This window comes from Hippocampus zosterae, unplaced genomic scaffold, assembly GCF_025434085.1.
Source record: "Hippocampus zosterae strain Florida unplaced genomic scaffold, ASM2543408v3 HiC_scaffold_307, whole genome shotgun sequence".
In the NCBI taxonomy this organism is placed as follows: Eukaryota; Metazoa; Chordata; class Actinopteri; order Syngnathiformes; family Syngnathidae; genus Hippocampus; species Hippocampus zosterae.
In genome coordinates, this window is record NW_026262870.1 from 2,900 (window position 1) to 25,622 (window position 22,723).

At 53.7% G+C, this 22,723-nt stretch overlaps 1 protein-coding gene across 1 annotated transcript; it reads left to right on the forward strand.

Moving 5' to 3' along the window:
- The first annotated feature begins 21,757 nt into the window (after positions 1-21,757).
- Positions 21,758-22,477, forward strand: LOC127594907 (uncharacterized). Its single transcript, XM_052056660.1, is given in 1 exon segment — positions 21,758-22,477. A coding segment is annotated over 1 exon segment (720 nt).
- The last annotated feature ends 246 nt before the right edge of the window (positions 22,478-22,723 follow it).

Below are 22,723 nucleotides of genomic sequence, written 5' to 3' on the forward strand. Positions count from 1 at the left end.
CGAGACCCTCGACACGGTGTTATCGCCAGAGAGAGGATAGCCGAGGTGCTGAGGTTTGACTTGATAACTCTCTAGATCCTCTGGCAATCGCAGCACCAGGCGCAATTCCTCTCTACTATCGGGACAAGGAGGACCAGCTGACCAAAAAGCTGGTGTCGATCTCGGTCAGCAGGATTTCCTCACGCAGCGGCTGCTGATCGTCATGGTCGACAGGATGAGTTCCGGTGCATCAATCTCCAGGACGAACGTCCGGCAAGAGGTCACCCGGAACGGCTGTACGAGGTGGATGAGGTGCTGGAAGTGGCGGTCGATGAGAAGGAGGAGTGGTGCTGCATGTTAGAGGCTGGCAGGCGGGTGTGAGCTGGCTGGTTATGAGGGGAAAAAGCGGGAGGTGCTGCTCCATGGCAGGAGGATCGGGTTCCATACATCGACCAGGACCGAAGAGCTGCTGTTCGAGTAGCAGGCTGCGACCCGCATCATGCACGTCTTCATAATCCGCTCGAAGAAACTGGTCTCGATCGGGCTGCCGAGCGAGATCGGCAGCCTGCCACTGCTGGGCGCCTGCTACGGGCAGAACACCCGCTACCTGTTCTTCAACATGGAGAAACATCTGTACAAGGTGGACCAGGACGACCTATTTGAACTGGAGGTCAGCAACGAGTCGATCCGGAACCTGTGCATCCGAAGGGACGAGAGCGTGCTGTTCGCGACCAGCAAGACCGGTAAGCTGGTGGTCTACGACCTGGCGAGCAACAAGGAGGCCAATTCGCTGACTGAGTTCAGCGAGGGGTGCAGGCGGATGAGCATCGACGAGGACAACCGGTACCTGATGCTCAGCCTGAAGCACTCGATGGTGGTGATCACCTTCCCGGTCAACTTCGAGATCTTCAAGGTGCGCAAAAAGAAGTTCAGGTTCGACACCAGTCCCGAGGGCAACCGGATCGTCTTCTACGACAACCTGGGCATCGAGGTCGAGACCATCCTCGGCCCCGCCGACCGGCTGCTCTCCTTCTTCACGCTCACGGAGCTGCTGCACCTGCACCTGATCGTCCGGGGCGGCGAGATCTCGGACTCCGGCTTCCTGGACGAGGACGAACATGACCAAGTTCTACTTCAACGCGGCAGTGCTGTTCAACAAGGAGGTGGTGGTGGAGCGGATGATCGAGTACGAGCGCGAATTCCTCCGGCGGGACGGGCTGGTGCTGCTGGAGGACCCGCTGGCCTTCTGTGTGTCGACAACCGGCAGGCGGTGTCACGGCTGCTGATGGAGGCCTGCGTGCGGCAGAACTACTACGACGACTTCTTCTTCAACAACGGGCTGGGCATCGACTAGCCGTTCCTCAAGGACTTCTTCGAGGAGGACGAGGAGGACGCCTTCCCCTACTACGCCCTGGGCATCAACGAGGTGGCCCCCATCACCGCCGCCTCCAGGTTCAGCAGCGAGGTCGACTACAGCCGCCTCAAGCAGCTCACCGACCCCCTCGCCCCCAACGTCGAGCGCGTCCGGCTGGTCAGGCTCAAGCGGGCCATCTAGACCACCCCCGGCTGCGAGGAGGTGATCGTGCTGTACAGTCCTACGAGAAGTACGCGGACGAGAGGGTCATGAACTCAGACGCGGCCCTGCTGATCCACCACCTGACAAACCGCCACTACCCCTTCTTCCTGGTCGAGGCGGTGCTGCGGTTCCTGACGCTGTGCTTCAACGCCTTCGCCATCCTCTACGACCAGCCCTGGTCCTACGGGCCGCGCTGGCCTCCATGGCCTGGCTGGTGCTGTACGAGCTGCTGACTTTCAGCAACGGCCTCGAGCACTTCTCGTCAGTCGAGAACATACTCGACGGACTGCTGATCCTCCTCTGCACCGGCAACCACGTGGCGGGCTTGGCGCAGGGGCGGGTCATCGTCCTGGCGCACTTCACCCTGCTGACCGTGCTGTTCCGGGCGGTGTTCTGCTTGAAGGCGATCCGCCCCCTCCGCCCCCTCCGCCATTTCCTGCAGATCCTGGTGGACATCGCGATCGGGATCATCCCCTTCGCTACGATCCTGCTGCTGTTCGTGGTCATCTTCATCCTCGATGGGTTTCTGGTCCCCAACCCCTCCGAGACCGATGGCATGGCCGCCTTCTCGCTCGAGGGGATCAAGACCATCCAGGCGGTGTTCTTCGGGGAGGTCCAGATCGACTACCTCAGCAGCCTGAGCGACTCTCAGCGGTTCGTGAAATGGTTCAGCATTTTCAGCCGACAGCTGCTGATCTCGGTCTTCCTTCTGAACGGGATCATCGTGGGCCTGGTCACCAACATCTACGCGCTGGGGGAGTAGCGCAAGGAACTGATCAACTTCCGCTCCATCATCACTCCGCTCAAGGAAATCCAGGTCTTCTATCGCAACCTGGCACGGGTGCTGCCGCCCGCCAACAAGGAGTTCACGCACGGGTACCTGACCAACCTGACCTTCGACTCCTCTGAGGACGAGCTCGAGCGTATCCGGGAGCTGCTGGACCGCAAGTTCGAGGCTTGGGAGGAAAAGCTGGATGCGAGGGACCGGGAGAACGACCGGGTCATCGAGCAGACAGTGGAGGGCCGGCAGCACATGATCAACTCCCTGGAGGCCCTCGAGAAAGGACAGGAGCAGCTGGCTCACAGGCTCGAGGAGGCTTAGTCAAGGGAGAGGGAACTGCTGGAACTCTGCCGGAAACTGCTTCAAAAGATTGTATCAGAATGGCTTCATGCCTAATAATGTTTTTTAAGGCCGGATTCGTTATAGCCTGGCCTTGATCTTCTAGCCTCACCCCACCACCAATCATATCTCTCCTGAGGCCCCTCCATAGCTCCTGCCCTCAGCTTCTCCCTGCCGTCTCGCACAGCTGCCCCGCCCACCCGCAGCCCCCCTCGATTTTCACCAACCACCATCAGCTGCATAAGCAAGGCCTCGTATCACATCGGCTGCAGCTCCTGGTCCTGAGGGGCTCAGCCTTGGGCAGGGCGAACTGCAGTCTTTATTTCTTGCAGCAGGAGAGTTATTACCAGGTAGATCAGGGACAGCCCTGTGTAGACCAGCAGGCTGATCGGGAACACTCTTTTCGAGTAGAGGAAGTTGTAGAGCTTGAGCCCTGCCACCTGCCCGTACATGATGGCCAACTCCTGACCCCGCCGAAGCTGAAGGGTGGTGGCCAGCTGCAGTACAGCCCCCGCCCCCAGATCACGTTGAAGAGCTGGGAATTCAGAGAGCACCCGTAGTAGATGGCGGGGTTGGTATTGCGATTTTCAGTTCCTTTTAAAGATCTCGTACTCTTAGAAGAGCAGGATCGACTGACTCCTCGCTGAAGGTCTTGCGGCTGTAAAGCCGGGTCTGCAGTTTGCGCTGGGACCACCACCCGTTCGCGTCCTTTCGGATCAGACTGAACAATATTACAGTTATCTTAAGTGAATCTGCAGCCCGCTGAGAAGCAACAATTAACTGCGCAAAGATATAATAATTATCTTTGCACAAAAAGGACCGAAGGGCAGGATCAGACGGGTTGGCCTTATTGCACAATTGGGAGATGCACTATAGAGTAATATCAGAATACTCACATGACATAGCCATTGTAAAGCAAAAACTCTTATCCCGAATGCAGGCCACTTACAGCTCACAGAGATTAACAACGCCTGAAATACATACGGGGAAGGCAGTCAGGCAGCGGGATATCGCGGATGTCATAAGACCATCAAGTAGAGGTGATGGGGTTCACGTGAAAAGCAATGACCATAAGGGCGACAGCTAAGCGACAGCCATAACAGCGGAAATCCGCATTAGAGAAATTGCTGATAGACCTGCATAATAACGGGTAAGGAACAACGGTCCTAGCAGCAGCCAATTGCAATAGCCAACTGGCCTGAACTGGCCATAGTTAACTTGGCAATGGGATCAGCACTGAAGGTGTTATGGCCCTGGCAGCAGCCTTAAAGTTTAATGCTCTCGTGCTAAGGTGTGATCCAGATATCAGCTAAACAACTCGACCGGCCGGCGTGAGTCTTGATATTCGGATGCGTATCTAACATGCCTCCTAAAACCACGTTATTGAATTTATACTGGTTGGGGCTCTCCCGGTGCAGGGAAGCAGGTTCTCTGGGCTAGGCAGTTAGGCCCATGTAGGAAGGAAGGCGGTAACTAGCCATCAGGACTTGGCTGAACCTTGAAAATAGCTACCAATGGAACTAACTCGTATGATACCAACAGATGCACCCGAAAGGATGGAGAGCAGGCTCCTGATGTGGCGCCAAACTAACTAAATATTCAAAACGCAGATCTGTATGGCGGACAAGTACGCGGCAGGTTTCAAATCAGGTTGTCTTGAGGCGATATTCATTTAATAAAGTAAAAGCCATCAGTTTTCAGGCGAGGGTGGAATGCTTATGTCCTGGTGACTCTCTGTGTGCTAGAAGATGAGCTCTTCGGATCTGTCGTTCTTTTATGGCAGTGCAGCTGCGATAGCGCAGGAGCTTCGCCTGTATCCATGAAGCTTGTTAAGGTGACTGTTGAAAAGAGACATTTGAAAGCTTTGCCAGGCAAAACAGAAGTACGCGGACGAGGGGGTCATGAACTCAGACGCGGCCCTGCTGATCCACCACCTGACAAACCGCCACTACCCCTTCTTCCTGGTCGAGGCGGTGCTGCGGTTCCTGACGCTGTGCTTCAACGCCTTCGCCATCCTCTACGACCAGCCCTGGTCCTACGGGGCCGCGCTGGCCTCCATGGGCTGGCTGGTGCTGTACGAGCTGCTGACTTTCAGCAACGGCCTCGAGCACTTCTCGTCAGTCGAGAACATACTCGACCAGCATTTTCAGCCGACAGCTGCTGATCTCGATCTTCCTTCTGAACGGGATCATCGTGGCCTGGTCACCAACATCTACGCGCTGGGGGAGGAGCGCAAGGAACTACTCCATCATCACTCCGCTCAAGGAAATTCAGGTCTTCTATCGCAACCTGGCACGGGTGCTGCCGCGCCAACAAGGAGTTCACGCACGGGTACCTGACCAACCTGACCTTCGACTCCTCTGAGGACGAGCTCGAGCGTATCCGGGAGCTGCTGGCCGCAAGTTCGAGGCCTGGGAGGAAAAGCTGGATGCGAGGGACCGGGAGAACGACCGGGTCATCGAGCAGACAGTGGAGGCCGGCAGCACATGATCAACTCCCTGGAGGCCCTCGAGAAAGGACAGGAGCAGCTGACTCACAGGCTCGAGCAGGCTTAGTCAAGGGAGAGGGAACTGCTGGAACTCTGCCGGAAACTGCTTCAAAAGATTTGATCAGAATTCATGCCTACTAAAAGCACTTGTCTTTTTAAGGCCGGATTCGTTATTGCCTGTAGGCCTTGATCTTCTAGCCTTACCCCACCACCAATCCTGCTCTCCCCTAAAACCCTCCATCGCTCCTGCCCTCAGCTTCTCCCTTGCGTCTCGCACAGCTGCTCCGCCCACCGCAGCTTCCTTGACTTCCACCAACCACCGCCGCCACCAGCTGCATAAGCAAGGCCTCGTATCACATCGGCTGCAGCTCCTGGTCCTGAGGGGCTCAGCCTTGGGCAGGCGAACTGCAGTCTTTTTTTTCTTGCAGCAGGTGAGTTGATCAGGGACAGCTGTGTAGACCAGCAGGCTGATCGAGAACACTCTTTTCGAGTAGAGGAAGTCGTAGAGCTTGAGTCCTGCCACCTGCCCGTACACGATGGCCAACTCCTGATCCCGCAGAGGCTGAAGGATGGTGGCCAGCTGCAATACACCCCTCGCACCCAGATCACGTTGAAGAGCAGGGAATTCAGAAAGGTCTCATTGCGCCGCAGGATTGAAGGTCAGCAAGTAAAATATCTCCCTTTGATGTTGCGCATCAGGTACACCACGAACAGGAAGTAGACCGCTGTCCCCACGATGCCAGCCCCCGACCTTGAATCGCGAGGAACATCTTGCTCAGCATGGGTGGGGGAGACCGGCCTGCCGTCCTTGAAGATGGCACTACCGAACATGACCTGAGGGTGAATGCGTTTAGCACTCTCGGCAGGTTGGCATCTGCGATTTTCACTCTTTTTGAAGATCTCGTACTCTTAGAAGAGCAGGATCGACGGCTCGCTGAAGGTCTTGCGGCGGTTGTCCAGCTGGGCCTGTAGTTTGCGGGGACCACCACCCGTTCGCGTCCTCTAGTTATTTTTGCATGGCCTTGAGGGAGTTTGCCTCGCTGGTGAATTCTTGGATCGCCTTCTTCAGGGCCTCTTTCTTGGTGTTCGCCTATTCTCCCCGCAGCGCCATTGACCTCTCTACGAAGGATATGATCTAGTCCGCCGGAAGGAACACCAACCCGACCCCCGAAGAACACGAAAGGCGCCTAGCCGCCGTTGCGACCACCGCCATGATGTACACCGAGACAGTGACCCTGCCCTCCGCCCACATAGACCCTCCCAGAAATCCGTAGGTGACGAACACGAACACTAGCGATGCGACCAGGCCCCAGAACAGCCGGACCAGAAGTGGCTGTTCCTCGCCACCCTCATAATAAAAGATGAATGCGATTTAGACGAGAAAGATGCTGGCCATCGCTACCACGCAGGCCTTCCAGGCCATCTTGGCTGGCAGTGTTGGCCACGTCAAGAGGCAGCTGGAAGGGAGCACGAGGCCGAGGGTGGTGCCGAGGATAACTTAAAAACGATGTGCGAGCGGCGTTCTTTTCCAGTCTGGTCAGGAGGGCACAGTGACACAACAGGATGAATAGGTAGATAGCCACAACCAGCATCATCACCAGAAAGATCACGCTCAGCGCAATCCACCCCGCCTCCACCATATAAACCAACACCCACAGCCCTGGTTTCCATCCTGCCCCCGGCAGTTCACCGTCCTAACCTAAGCCCCTCCACTCCACGCACTAACCTTCCCAGGCGATTCCCTCAGGGAAGGATACAAATAATAATCAAAGACGGCGATTGCTAGACACTATGATGACCTGCAGGTAAGGGCAGGCGTTAGTGGGTGCGGGCAGGGTTGCTTGCGGATGGGGTCTATGAATAGTGTTCGGTGCTTCAGACCAGCTGTAAGTAGGAACCATGCCAGCTGCAGTTGGATTCACTTAAGTGAATGAAGACTGAGTTTTTTGGGATGCACAACTGGTTGGCTGGTAGTGAGGTTGTAATTTACCAATGCAACATTAACAAAAAATCATTTCGCCACCGTAGAGTAAAGTCTCCTCCTGCCTGAACTCAAGCACCTACAGGCGCGGAGAAGGGTCTGCGACCGCTTTGAGGATTCTGCTCTAGACGTGATTCGACTAAGGGCTTGAGTTGCTCTTATATATCAGGCACCAGTCAAATAACTTAAAGAAGCCACGCTTAACGTTAGGCAACCGCAGTCCTCTCCCGACGAGCGTGCTAGTTGATACGCACCGAAAGCATAGCTGAAGGGAAACTTTGGGTGACAAGTGCAAAGACGGTTGTTTGATGATGCCAACAGGCCGTTTGAGGTGCAATCACACACACTATCGAGTCTGAAGTTAGGCGAGGTCTGAGTGCCTAGGGAGTGGGCTGACAATGGACAAGCAGAAGGGTCCTCGGCTGGAAGATCAGATAGACTATTTACGGAACGAGAGCATGCAATTCAGACATGAAATCGGGTCTAGTACCTACGAGGCCACCTTGCCCGATTTCTACAGATCCGCCTACTAAAGAGGTGAGCAAAGTCAGAGTACTGGGAGTAAAAACATGTGGTCGGCAAGGCCACCGAGATTTGGATCGGACGATTAATGATGTTTAAGAATTTTTGTTTTTATATTTGATGGGGTGTATAGGGAAATAGATGGAGAAAAATGTCGGTCGCTATAAAGTAGAAGAGGTATCAGTATACCCCAAATCGAGCAAGCCCAGGTGCAAAAGAGAAGAAAGTGAACTGGGTAACGAAAGCATAATCGGAGCAATTCCGGCAAGCCGAAACGAAGTGATACTCTCGAAAAAGGACGGAAGAAGGCAGGTGCAGAACCATACGGACTGGCCTTTTTGCACTATCGGGATGGTAACTGCCTACAGCAGGATACATGGAGGGCACTTAACGGGATCAGGCATTCTCATAGCCCCCTGCCTGGTGCTGACTGCAGCACACAACCTTTACGACCAAGGCTATAGCACCTGGTACGAGAACCCGTTCTTCTACTCCTCAATCAACGGAGCAATCGAGAAAGGCAGGAAAGCGAAGATCGTAAACTGGTGGATTCCGGAACAGTTCATCACCAAAAAAGACCACCTGCAGGACATGGCCCTTGCTGAAATAGATCGTGACTTCCCAGACGCGGGCCATGCAGAACTCGCGGAGTTCAGGCCTGGGTGGGAGTACACCATTGCCGGGTACCCGGGCGACAAGGCCACCGATGAGAGCAAAGGGATGTGGTACATGTCCAGCTAGCAAGTGCAGCAACGGGGACCAGTGCTCGAATACAAAATCGATACGTACGGGGGCATGTCGGGCAGCGGGATATGGCGCATGTAAGGAGATCGAGTCAAGGTGGTCGGGGTCCATGTGCGGGGGACTCCTGGAACCTGCAATTAGGCTACCGCACTGACAACAGAAAAACTGATCATGATCAAGCAAGCAGCCGGGGTTCGCTAGTGGCTTGGCAGGCTTTTGAAAGTGGAAACAACAGTTCAAGTCAATAACTTGTTTAAGGAAATGAGCATTCGGGAAATTACTGACAAAACTGGTCTCACTCATATTAACTTGTGGAACAACGAGATTGGTAGCGAAGGTGCGAGGGCCTTGGCAGCAGCCAACTGGCCTTGTCTCACTCAGATTGACTTGGGGGGCAACATTGGTAGCGAAGGTGCGAGGGCCTTGGCAGCAGCCAACTGGCCTGGTCTCACTAAGATTGACTTGGGGGGCAACGACATTGGTAGCGAAGGTGCGAGGGCCTTGGCAGCAGCCAACTGGCCTGGTCTCACTCAGATTAACTTGGTGAGCAACCATATTGGTAGCGAAGGTGCGAGGGCCTTGGCAGCAGCCAACTGGCCTGGTCTCACTCAGATTAACTTGGTGAGCAACCATATTGGTAGCGAAGGTGCGAGGGCCTTGGCAGCAGCCAACTGGCCTGGTCTCACTCAGATTAACTTGGGGAGCAACCATATTGGTAGCGAAGGTGCGAGGGCCTTGGCAGCAGCCAACTGGCCTGGTCTCACTCAGATTAACTTGTGGGACAACGAGATTGGTAGCGAAGGTGCGAGGGCCTTGGCAGCAGCCAACTGGCCTGGTCTCACTCAGATTAACTTGTGGGACAACGAGATTGGTAGCGAAGGTGCGAGGGCCTTGGCAGCAGCCAACTGGCCTGGTCTCACTCAGATTAACTTGTGGGACAACGAGATTGGTAGCGAAGGTGCGAGGGCCTTGGCAGCAGCCAACTGGCCTGGTCTCACTAGGATTGACTTGAGGTACAACGAGATTGGTAGCGAAGGTGCGAGGGCCTTGGCAGCAGCCAACTGGCCTGGTCTCACTCAGATTAACTTGAAAAGAAACAATATTGGTAGCGAAGGTGCGAGGGCCTTGGCAGCAGCCAACTGGCCTGGTCTCACTAGGATTGGCTTGCGGAACAACAAGATTGGTATCGAAGGTGCGAGGGCCTTGGCAGCAGCCAACTGGCCTGGTCTCACTTATATTAACTTGGAGAACAACGATATTGGTAGCGAAGGTGCGAGGGCCTTGGCAGCAATTTGGCCTTTTGCAGATATTTGATCCAAAAATTCATGTTAAATAGACCAAATGCAAATGAGTCGGCCATCGTGGACTGCATTGCAAGATAGACAAAAAAGGTGCAGACGGCCAGCGATCGCGAACTAGCCCGCTTAAAACACAGTATCGAGGCGGCCACCCAAAAGGCGATCCTCCAACAACAAGAAAAGCACATCTCCACAATAAAATAACTACTCCGGATCCAAATGAAGACAGAGATTCTTGGCCTGGCATGTCAGACGAGCAGATGGCTAAGGAGCACGACCGGAGGAACATGGCCGGTGACGATTCAGATGGCGGTCCGTCCCGATACTTGCTCTCGATCACCGACAGCGCATACAACGAGCCTGAGCCAAGCGCGCCATACGGCTGGATGTAGGCATTGCCGTCAGCCGAGATCATCGCCAGGTGCGCGCCCTTGCAGTCCACGCCCCCTGCGATGTTGTAGACCCCGAGGTATCCCTGGTACTTGTAGAGCAGCCGGCAGGACTGCGTGACAAAGGACTCGAAGCGGGTCTCCCGGCCCGAGTTCAGCCGCATCAGCTCGAAGTTGGCCTAGAGCAGCCGGTTCACATGGTCGTTGTCGGCAGCCGTGTCGGCCCCTGCGACGATGATGTTCGGGCCTATCCGATGCAGCTTGTTGCAGTGCTTTTCTGCCACGACCGTGCCCATCGTCGATCTCTCTTGTCCGCGCAGAGGATCACCCCGCCTTGTACAGCATTCCCGCGATGGTCGTGCCTGTCTTCTTGAAAGGCATCGTCATGCTTAGAGAGCTGCTCGTTGTGCCTGCACAGGGAGAAGTCCAACCCGGGGTGCTGCTTCTGATTTTCCTCAAGATGCATTTAAAAATATTTAAATCTGGACAGATTAAAGGCATCGACTTCAGCCTCTTGAGGCGCTAGTTTTATAAGCAAAGAACATGCAGCTGCCGATCCACCTGGCTCATGCGAGAGGAAATCGGAATGCCTGCATCCCGTGAGCTCTCTTGATTTTTGATAAGGAAAGTGGTGAAAGGAAAGTCCGCTTTGCTTTGAGGTGAAGACCATGACTGTTTGAGAAGCGGGACGCCTTCAGAGCGTGTTTAGGACAGGCATGTCTTGCCTGCCCCATAGACGCCTAGCATTTTATCCTTTTCGGGCGTTCGGTCTGCTTTCATCTTCGTTCTGATGAGAGTTCTATTTGCTCGGAGTGTTATCAAGTCGAAGCTGATCCTTTTTCAGCTTTTCGACCGTCACTCCTTTTATTTTTCGCTTTGATTAGCCGCTTCGCATAATCCTTCTCTGTTTGCAGCCTTAGGGTTTGACCTGCTCGATCTAACGACAGCAGAGAAGTCAGAGGAGATGCCTTCCTCCTGAACCCAGTGAGCATAATCATTGCCTTTCGGATCGGACTGAACATTATAACAGTTATCTTAAGTGAATCCGCAGCCAACTGAGAAGCAACAATTAACTGCACAAAGACTATAATAATTATTTTTGCACAAAAACGGACGGAAGAAGGAAGGGCAGGGTCGGACGGGTTGGCCTTATTGCCCAATTGGGAGATACTCTGCACAAGAGTAATATCAGAATACTCACATGACATAGCCATTGAAAAGCAAAAACGCTATCCCGAATGCAGGCCACTTACAGCTCACAGAGATTAACAACGCCTGAAATACATACGGGGAAGGCAGTCAGGCAGCGGGATATCGCGGATGTCATAAGACCATCAAGTCGAGGTGATGGGGTTTACGTGAAAAGCAATAACCATAAGGGCGACAGCTAAGCGACATCCATAACAGCGGACGGGTAAGGAGCAACAGTCCTGACAGCACCAATTGCAATAGCCAACTGGCCTGAACTTACCATAGTTAACTTGGCAATGGGATCGGCACTGTGTTATGGACCTGGCAGCAGCCTTAAAGTTTACTGCTCTCGTGTTAAGGTGTGATCCAGATATAAGCTGCAACTCTTTTGAGTAAGACTCGACCGGCCGGCGTGAGTCTTGATATTCGGATGCGTATCTAACCTGCCTCCTAAAACCTTGTTATTTATACTGGTTGGGGCTCTCCCGGTGCAGGGAAGCAGGTTCTCTGGGCTGACAGTTAGGCCCATGTAGGAAGGAAGGCGGTAACTAGCCATCAGAACTGTTTAGGCAGAACCTTGACAATACAGCTACCAATGGAACTAACTCGTATGATACCAGCAGGATGCTTACCCGAAAGGATGGAGAGCAGGCTCCTGATGTGGCGCCAAACTAACTAAATATTCAAAACGCAGATCTGTATGGCGGACAAGTACGCGGCAGGTTTCAAATCAGGTTGTCTTGAGGCGATATTCATTTAATAAAGTAAAAGCCATTAGTTTTCAGGCGAGGGTGGAATGCTTATGTCCTGGTGACTCTCTGTGTGCTAGAAGATGAGCTCTTCGGATCTGTCGTTCTTTTATGGCAGTGCAGCTGCAATAGCGCAGGAGCTTCGCCGGTATCCATGAAGCTTGTTAAGGTGACTGTTTTAAAGAGACATTTGAAAGCATTGCCAGGCAAAACAGATGCACACGAGGGAGGCTCAACAACAAAGAGAAACAAGAAAATGAAACGAAAAGGGCGTGCTGAGCACCATGCTGAGAGCTGAACCGCAGAAAGCCAACGCTCTGTTCTTGCAGAGGTGAGGCTGTCCAGCAAATACTACCGGTAATCCACTTCTCCAGCTCGCTAAGCAGGGCCTGACGATGCCTTTGCGACTTGCTCTCAATCACCGACAGCGTATACAACGAGCCTGAGAAGTGCCCATACGGCTGGATGTAGGTTTGGCTGTCAGCCGAGATCATCGCCAGGTGCGCGCCCTTGCAGTCCACGCCCCCTGCGATGTTGTAGACCCCGATAAAAATGGTAGGCGTATGAATTCAACGAGACCCTCGACACGGTGTTATCGCCAGAGAGAGGATAGCCGAGGTGCTGAGGTTTGACTTGATAACTCTCTAGATCCTCTGGCAATCGCAGCAGCAGGCGCAATTCCTCTCTACTATCGGGACAAGGAGGACCAGCTGACTCAAAAGCTGGTGTCGATCTCGGTCAGCAGGATTTCCTCACGCCCTGGCAGCGGATGCTGATCGTCATGGTCTACGAGTATGAATTCCGGTGCATCAATCAAAGACGAACGTCCGACAAGAGGTCAGCCGGGAACGGCTGTACGAGGTGGATGAGGTGCTGGAAGTGGCGGTCGATGAGAAGGAGGAGTGGTGCTGCATGATAGGGAGGCTGGCGGGCGGGTGGGAGCTGGCTAGTTGTGAGGGGGGACAAGCGGGAGGTGGTGCTTCATGGCAGATCGGGTTCCATACCTCGACCAGGACCGATCTGCTGTTCGAGTGCAGGCTGCGACCCGCATCTTGCACGTCTTCATAATCCGCTCAAAGAAACTGGTCTCGATCGGGCTGCCGAGCGAGATCGGTAGCCTGCCACTGCTGGGCGCCTGCTACGGGCAGAACACCCGCTACCTGTTCTTCAACACGGAGAAGCACCTGTACAAGGTGGACCAGGACGACCTATTTGAACTGGAGGTCAGCAACGAGTCGATCCGGAACCTGTGCATCCGAAGGGACGAGAGCGTGCTGTTCGTGACCAGGAAGACCGGGAAGCTGGTGGTCTACGACCTGGCGAGCAACAAGGAGGTCAACTCGCTGACTGAGTTCAGCGAGGGGTGCAGGCGGATGAGCATCGACGAGGACAACCGGTACCTGATGCTCAGCCTGAAGCACTCGATGGTGGTGATCACCTTCCCGGTCAACTTCGAGATCTTCAGGAGGTGCGCAAAAAGAAGTTCAGGTTCGACACCAGTCCCGAGGGCAACCGGATCGTCTTCTACGACAACCTGGGCATCGAGGTCGAGACCATCCTCGGCCCCGCCGACCGGCTGCTCTCCTTCTTCACGCTCACGGAGCTGCTGCACCTGCGCATGATCGTCCGGGGCGGCGAGACTCCGGCTTCCTGGACGAGGACGAGAACATGACCAAGTTCTACTTCAACGCGGCGAGAAGTACGCGGACGAGGGGGTCATGAACTCAGACGCGGCCCTGCTGATCCACCACCTGACAAACCGCCACTACCCCTTCTTCCTGGTCGAGGCGGTGCTGCGGTTCCTGACGCTGTGCTTCAACGCCTTCGCCATCCTCTACGACCAGCCCTGGTCCTACGGGGCCGCGCTGGCCTCCATGGGCTGGCTGGTGCTGTACTTTCAGCAACGGCCTCGAGCACTTCTCGTCAGTCGAGACATACTCGACCAGCATTTTCAGCCGACAGCTGCTGATCTCGATCTTCCTTCTGAACGGGATCATCGTGGGCCTGGTCACCAACATCTACGCGCTGGGGGAGGAGCGCAAGGAACTACTCCATCATCACTCCGCTCAAGGAAATCCAGGTCTTCTATCGAAACCTGGCACGGGTGCTGCCGCCCGCCAACAAGGAGTTCACGCACGGGTACCTGACCAACCTGACCTTCGACTCCTCTGAGGACGAGCTCGAGCGTATCCGGGAGTTGCTGGACCGCAAGTTCGAGGCCTGGGAGGAAAAGCTGGATGCGAGGGACCGGGAGAACGACCGGGTCATCGAGCAGACAGTGGAGGGCCGGCAGCACATGATCAACTCCCTGGAGGCCCTCGAGAAAGGACAGGAGCAGCTGGCTCACAGGCTCGACGAGGCTTAGTCAAGGGAGAGGGAACTGCTGGAACTCTGCCGGAAACTGCTTCAAAAGATTGTATCAGAATGGCTTCATGCCTAATAATGTAAGGCTGATTCGTTATAGCCTGTAGGCCTTGATCTTCTAGCCTCACCCCACCACCAATCATATCTCTCCTGAGGCCCCTCCATCGCTCCTGCCCTCAGCTTCTCCCTGCCGTCTCGCACAGCTGCCCCGCCCACCCGCAGCCCCCCTCGATTTTCACCAACCACCATCAGCTGCATAAGCAAGGCCTAGTATCACATCGGCTGCAGCTCCTGGTCCTGAGGGGCTCAGCTTGCAGGGCGAACTGCAGTCTTTATTTCTTGCAGCAGGAGAGTTATTACCAGCCAACTCCTGACCCCGCCGAGGCTGAAGGATGGTGGCCAGCTGCAGTACAGCCCCCGCCCCCAGATCACGTTGAAGAGCAGGGAATTCAGAAAGGTCTCATTGCGCCGCAGGGTTGAAGGTCAGCAAGTAAGGTATCTCCCTTTGATGTATGCGCATCAGGTATCCCATGAACAGGAAGTAGACCACTGCTCCCACGATGCCAGCCCCGACCTCTGAATCGCGAGGAACATTTTGCTCAGTATGGGGGAAACCGGCCTGCCGTCCTTGAAGATGGCACTACCGAACATGACCTGCAACCCCAGAGTGAATGCGCTCAGCACTCTCAGCACGAGGTACCCGTAGTAGACGACGGGGTTGGTATTGCGATTTTAATTTCCTTATGGAAGATCTCGTACTCTTAGAAGAGCAGGATCGACAGCTCGTTGAAGGTCTTGCGGCGGCTGTTAAGCCGGGTCTGCAGTTTGCGCTGGGACCACCACCAGTTCGCGTCCTCTAGCTATTATTGCATGGGCTTGAGGGAGTTTGCCTCACTTGCGAATTCTTCGATCACCTTCTTCAAGGCCTTTTGTAGAAGATGAATGCGATGTAGACGAGGGAGATGCTGGCCATCGCTACCACGCAGGCAGTTCCAGGCCACCTTGGCTGGCAGTGTTGGCCACGTCAAGAGGCAGCTGGAAGGGAGCACGAGGCCGTGGGTGGTGCCGAGGATGACATTGGCCTTGAGAGCGATGTGCGAGCGGTGTTCTTTTCTAGGGCTGGTCAGGAGGGCACAGTGGCAGATAGCCACAACCAGCATCATCACCGGAAAGATCATGCTCAGCGCAATCCACCCCGCCTCCACCATATAAACTAACACCCACAGCCCTGGCTTCCATCCTGCCCCCGGCAGTTCACCGTCCTAACCTATGATGACCTGCAGGTAGGGGCAGGCGTTAGTGGGTGCGGGCAGGGTTGCTTGCGGATGGGGTCTACGAATAGTGTTCGGTGCTTCAGACCAGCTGTAAGTAGGAACCATGCCAGCTGCAGTTGGATTCACTTAAATGAATGAAGACTGAGTTTTTTTGGGATGCAAAACTGGTTGGCTGGTAGTGAGGTTGTAATTTACCAATGCAACATTAACAAAAAATCATTTCGCCACCGTAGAGTAAAGTCTCCTCCTGCCTGAACTCAAGCACCTACAGGCGCGGAGAAGGGTCTGCGACCGCTTTGAGGATTCTGCTCTAGACGTGATTCGACTAAAGGCTTGAGTTGCTCTTATAGCTATATCAGGCACCAGTCAAATAACTTAAAGAAGCCACGCTTAACGTTAGGCAACCGCAGTCCTCTCCCGACGAGCGTGCTAGTTGATACGCACCGAAAGCATAGCTGAAGGGAAACTTTGGGTGACAAGTGCAAAGATGGTTGTTTGATGATGCCAACAGGCCGTTTGAGGTGCAATCACACACACTATCGAGTCTGAAGTTAGGCGAGGTCTGAGTGCCTAAGGAGTGGGCTGACAATGGACAAGTGGAAGGGTCCTCGGCTGGAAGATCAGATAGACTATTTAAGGAACGAGAGCATGCAATTCGGACATGAAATCGGGTCTAGTTCCTTAGAGGCCACTTGCCCAATTTCTACAGATTCACTACTTAAGTGGTGAGCGAAGTCAGAGTACTGGGGGAGTACAAACATGTGGTCGGCAAGGCCATCGAGATTTCGATCAGGCGATTATGATGTTGAAGAATGTTTGTTTTTATATTTGATGGGGAGTACAGGGAATTAACCAATCAAGAAGGAGCAGAAGAAGGAGATGGAGAAGGCGAAGGAGAAAGAAATCGATGTAAGCTATACAGCAGAAGAGGTATCAGTATACCCCAAATCGAGCAAGCCCAGGTGCGAAAGAGCAGAAAGTGAACTGGGTAACGAAAGTCATTATCGGAGCAATTCCGGCAAGCCGAAACGAAGTGATACTCTCGAAAAGGACGGAAGAAGGCAGGTGCAGAACCATACGGACTGGCCTTTTTTGCACTATCGGGATGGTAACTGCCTACAGCAGGATACATGCAGGGCACTTAACGGGATCAGGCATTCTCATAGCACCCTGCCTGGTGCTGACTGCAGCATCACAACCTATACGACCAAGGCTATAGCACCTGGTACGAGAACCCGTTCTTCTACTCCTCAATCAACGGAGCAATCGAGAAAGGCAGGAAAGCGAAGATCGTAAACTGGTGGATCCCGGAAGAGTTCATCACCAAAAAAGACCACCTGCAGGACATGGCCCTTGCTGAAATAGATCGTGACTTCCCAGACGCGGGCCATGCAGAACTCGCGGAGTTCAGCCTGGGTGGGAGTACACCATTGCCGGATACCCGGGCGACAAGGCCACCGATGAGAGCAAAGGGATGTGGTACATGTCCAGCTAGCAAGTGCAGCAACGGGGACCAGTGCTCGAATACAAAATAGATACGTACGGGGGCATGTCGGGCAGCGGGATATGGCGCATGTAAGGAGATCGAGTCAAGGTGGTCGGGGTCCATGTGCGGGGGACTCCTGGAACCTGCAATTAGGCTACGCTACTGACAACAGAAAAACTGATCATGATCAAGCAAGCAGCCGGGGTTCGCTAGTGGCTTGGCAGGCTTTTGAAAGTGGAAACAGTTCAAGTCCGAGACTTGTTGGAGATAATGAGCATTCGGGAAATTACTGACAAAACTGGTCTCACTCATATTGACTTGTGGGACAACCATATTGGTAGCGAAGGTGCGAGGGCCTTGGCAGCAGCCAACTGGCCTTGTCTCACTCAGATTAACTTGAGGTACAACGAGATTGGTAGCGAAGGTGCGAGGGCCTTGGCAGCAGCCAACTGGCCTGGTCTCACTCAGATTGACTTGGAGGACAACCATATTGGTAGCGAAGGTGCGAGGGCCTTGGCAGCAGCCAACTGGCCTAGGTCTCACTCAGATTTACTTGTGGAACAACGAGATTGGTAGCGAAGGTGCGAGGGCCTCTGGCAGCAGCCAACTGGCCTTGTCTCACTCAGATTGACTTGGGAAGAAACAATATTGGTAGCGAAGGTGCGAGGGCCTTGGCAGCAGCCAACTGGCCTGGTCTCACTCAGATTTACTTGTGGAACAACGAGATTGGTAGCGAAGGTGCGAGGGCCTGGCAGCACGCAACTGGCCTGGTCTCACTCAGATTGACTTGGGAAAGAAACAATATTGGTAGCGAAGGTGCGAGGGCCTTGGCAGCAGCCAACTGGCCTGGTCTCACTTAGATTGACTTGGAGGACAACCATATTGGTAGCGAAGGTGCGAGGCCTTGGCAGCAGCCAACTGGCCTGGTCTCACTTAGATTGACTTGGAGGACAACATATTGGTAGCGAAGGTGCGAGGGCCTTGGCAGCAGCCAACTGGCCTTGTCTCACTCAGATTGACTTGGAGGACAACCATATTGGTAGCGAAGGTGCGAGGGCCTTGCAGCAGCCAACTGGCCTGGTCTCACTCAGATTTACTTGTGGAACAACGAGATTGGTAGCGAAGGTGCGAGGGCCTTGGCAGCAGCCAACTGGCCTGGTCTCACTTAGATTGACTTGGAGGACAACCATATTGGTAGCGAAGCGTGCGAGGGCCTTGGCAGCAGCCAACTGGCCTTGTCTCACTCAGATTGACTTGAAGGACAACCATATTGGTAGCGAAGGTGCGAGGGCCTTGGCAGCAGCCAACTGGCCTGGTCTCACTAAGATTAACTTGTGGAACAACGATATTGGTAGCGAAGGTGCGAGGGCCTTGGCAGCAGCCAACTGGCCTGGTCTCACTAAGATTAACTTGTGGAACAACGATATTGGTAGCGAAGGTGCGAGGGCCTTGGCAGCAGCCAACTGGCCTGGTCTCACTCAGATTGACTTGGAGAACAACGAGATTGGTAGCGAAGGTGCGAGGGCCTTGGCAGCAGCCAACTGGCCTTGTCTCACTCAGATTGACTTGGGAAGAAACAATATTGGTAGCGAAGGTGCGAGGGCCTTGGCAGCAGCCAACTGGCCTTGTCTCACTCAGATTGACTTGGGAAGAAACAATATTGGTAGCGAAGGTGCGAGGGCCTTGGCAGCAGCCAACTGGCCTTGTCTCACTCAGATTGACTTGAAGGACAACGAGATTGGTAGCGAAGGTGCGAGGGCCTTGGCAGCAGCCAACTGGCCTGGTCTCACTCAGATTGACTTGAAGGACAACGAGATTGGTAGCGAAGGTGCGAGGGCCTTGGCAGCAGCCAACTGGCCTGGTCTCACTCAGATTGACTTGGGAAGAAACAATATTGGTAGCGAAGGTGCGAGGGCCTTGGCAGCAGCCAACTGGCCTGGTCTCACTTAGATTGACTTGGAGGACAACCATATTGGTAGCGAAGGTGCGAGGGCCTTGGCAGCAGCCAACTGGCCTGGTCTCACTCAGATTTACTTGGGGGGCAACGACATTGGTAGCGAAGGTGCGAGGGCCTTGGCAGCAATTTGGCCTTTTGCACGTATTTGATCCAAAAATTCATGTTAAATAGACCAAATGCAAATGAGTCGGCCATCGTGGACTGCATTGCAAGATAGACAAAAAAGGTGCAGACGGCCAGCGATCGCTAACTAGCCCGCTTAAAACACAGTATCGAGGCGGCCACCCAAAAGGCAATCCTCCAACAACAAGAAAAGCACATCTCCGCAATAAAATAACTACTCCGGATCAAATGAAGGCAGAGATTCTTGGCCTGGCATGTCAGACGAGCAGATGGCTAAGGAGCACGACCGGAGGAACATGGCCCGGTGACGATTCAGATGGCGGTCCGTCCCGATACTTGCTCTCGATCACCGACAGCGCATACAACGAGCCTGAGCCAAGCGCGCCATAAGGCTGGATGTAGGTATTGCCGTCAGCCGAGATCATTGCCAGGTGCGCGCCCTTGCAGTCCACGCCCCCTGCGATGTTGTAGACCCCGAGGTATCCCTGGTACTTGTAGAGCAGCCGGCAGGACTGCGTGACAAAGGACTCGAAGCGGGTCTCCCGGCCCGAGTTCAGCCGCATCAGCTCGAGGTTGGCCTAGAGCAGCCGGTTCACATGGTCGTTGTCGGCAGCCGTGCCGGCCTCCTATTGCAGCTGCACTGCCATAAAATCTTTGACACTTGATCTGCTTCTCTCTTTTGATAACGATAGATCGGAAGAGCACGTCTTCTAGCACAGAGAATTCACCAGGAATAAGCATTCCATCCCTCAACTGAAAAACTAATCTTGACTTTTATTTATTAAAATGAATTTGCCTTCAAGACAACCTGATTTGAAACCTGCCGAGTACTGTCCGCACCATAAGCTCTTGCGTACATCTTTTTTTTTTTGAATATTTATTTAGTTTGGCGCTACATCAGGAGCCTGCTCTCCATCCTTTCGGGTGGGCATCCTGCTGGTATTCATACGAGTTAGTTCCATTGGCGCAGCTGTATTTTCAAGGTTCTGCCTAAACAGTCCTGATGGCTAGTTAGCCCAGAGAAGGTGCATATCTAACCTGCCTCCTAAAATCTGGTAATTGAATTTATACCTGTTGAGTCTCCCGGTACAGGGAAGCAGGTGCAACCGCACGCCGACCGGTCGAGTCTTATACAAAAGAGTTGAGGAGAAGCGTTTAGCTTATATCTGCTATCACACCTTAATACGAGAGCATTAAACTTTAAATCTGTTGCCATTAGGCTGCTTGCCAGGACCATATCACCTTCAGGGCTGATCCCATTGCCAAGTTAACTATGGCAAGTTCAGGCCAGTTGGCTTTTGCCAGGGCCTTCCTTTTTCTCCAGGTTATTTGTGCGACAAGGGCAGTTGGCTGCGGCCAGTGCTTTCGCAACTAAAGGTCCGGTCTTATTTCACACACAAGTCATCTTTGTGAGATTGAATCCAGTTGGCTTCAGTTAACCACCTTAATCTCCGATGCAGTTTCCATACAAGTTACCCCTTACGAGTCATGGCCTTACTCGCGATTATGTAGGTCTGTCAGTAATTTCTCTAATGCGGATTTCCGCTGTTATGGCTGTCCCTTAGCTGTCGCCCTTATGGTTATTGCTTTTCACATGAACCCCATCACCTCGACTTGATGGTCTTATGACATCCGCGATATCCCGCTGCCTGACGCCTTCCTCGTATGTATTTCAAGGGTTGTTAATCTTTGTGAGCTGTAAGTGGCCTGCATTCGGGATAACGTTTTTGCTTTTCAATAGCTATGTCATGTGAGTATTATGATATTACTCTATAGAGCAGAGTATCTCCCAATTGTGTAATAAGGCCAACCCGTCCGATCCTGCCCTTTCCTTTTTCCGTTTTTGTGTTTAAATAATTGTTATAGTCTTTGCGCAGTTAGCTGTTGCTTCTCAGCGGGCTGCGGATTGACTTAAAATAACTGTTATAATGTTCAGTCCGACCAGAAAGGCAATGGCCATGCTCACTGGGTTCAGGAGGAAGGCATCTCCTCTGGATTTCTCTGTACTGTCGTTAGAGCAATCGAGCAGGTCAAACCCGAAGGCTGCAAAACAGAGAAGGATTAAGCGACGCGGCTAATCAAAACGAAAAATAAAAGGAGTGACGATTGAACAGCTGAAAAGGGATCCGCTTCGACTTGCTAACAATCCGAGCAAATAGAACTCTCATCAGAACGAAGATGAAAGCAGACAGATCGCCCGAAAAGGATAAATTACTAGGCCTTTCTACAACGTCTATGGGGGTAGCCAAGGCATGCCTGTCCGAAACACGGCTGTGAAGGCGGCCCCGTTTCTGAAGCAGTCATGGTCTTCACCTCGAAGCAGAGCGGATTTTCCTTTCACCCCCTTCCTTAGCAAAAAATCAAGAGAGCTCACGGAAGGCAGGCACTCTGACTTCCTCCCGCGAAGCATGGGCCACGTGGACCGGCAGCTACATGCTCTTTGCTTGAAAAACTAGCGCCTCAAGAGGCTGAAGTCGATGCCTTTAATCTGAGAGTCCAGATTCAAATATTTTTAAATGCATCTTGAGGAATATCAGAAGCAGCATCCCGGGCTGGACTTTTCCCTGTGCAGGCGCAACGAGCAGCTCGCTAAGGAGGGCCTGACGATGCCTTTCAAGAAGACAGGCACGACCATCGCGGGGATGCTGTTCAAGGACGGGGTGATTCTCTGTGCGGACAAGAGATCGACGATGGGCACGATCGTTGCAGAAAAGCACTGCAACAAGCTGCACCGGATCGGCCCGAACATCATCGTCGCGGGGGCCGGCACGGCTGCCGACAACGACCATGTGAACCGGCTGCTCTAGGCCAACCTCGAGCTGATGCGGCTGAACTCGGGCCGGGAGACCCGCTTCGAGTCCTTTGTCACGCAGTCCTGCCGGCTGCTCTACAAGTACCAGGGATACCTCGGGGTCTACAACATCGCAGGGGGCGTGGACTGCAAGGGCGCGCACCTGGCGATGATCTCGGCTGACGGCAATACCTACATCCAGCCTTATGGCGCGCTTGGCTCAGGCTCGTTGTATGCGCTGTCGGTGATCGAGAGCAAGTATCGGGACGGAATGACCAAGGAGGAAGCGATCGCCCTGCTGACGGAGGGGGTGATGGCGGGCATCATCCACGACCTGGGGTCAGGCTCTGCCCTCGACTTCTGTGTGCTGACCCAGGGCAACGTCGAATACATCCTCAAAGCGGCCACCCACGAAGACGCAGGCCCCATCCGCACCGCCATCTGAATCATCATCACCGGGCCATGTTCCTCCGGTCGTGCTCCTTAGCCATCTGCTAGTTCTGACAGGTCAGGTCAAGAATCTCTGCCTTCAGGTATTTCTGGACCCGGAGGAGTTATTTTATCGCGGAGATGTGCTTTTCTTGTTATTGGAGGATCGCCTTTTGGGTGGCCGCCTCGATACTGTGTTTTGAGCGGGCTAGTTCGCGATCGCTGGCCGTCTGCACCTTTTTTGTCTATCTTGCAATGCAGT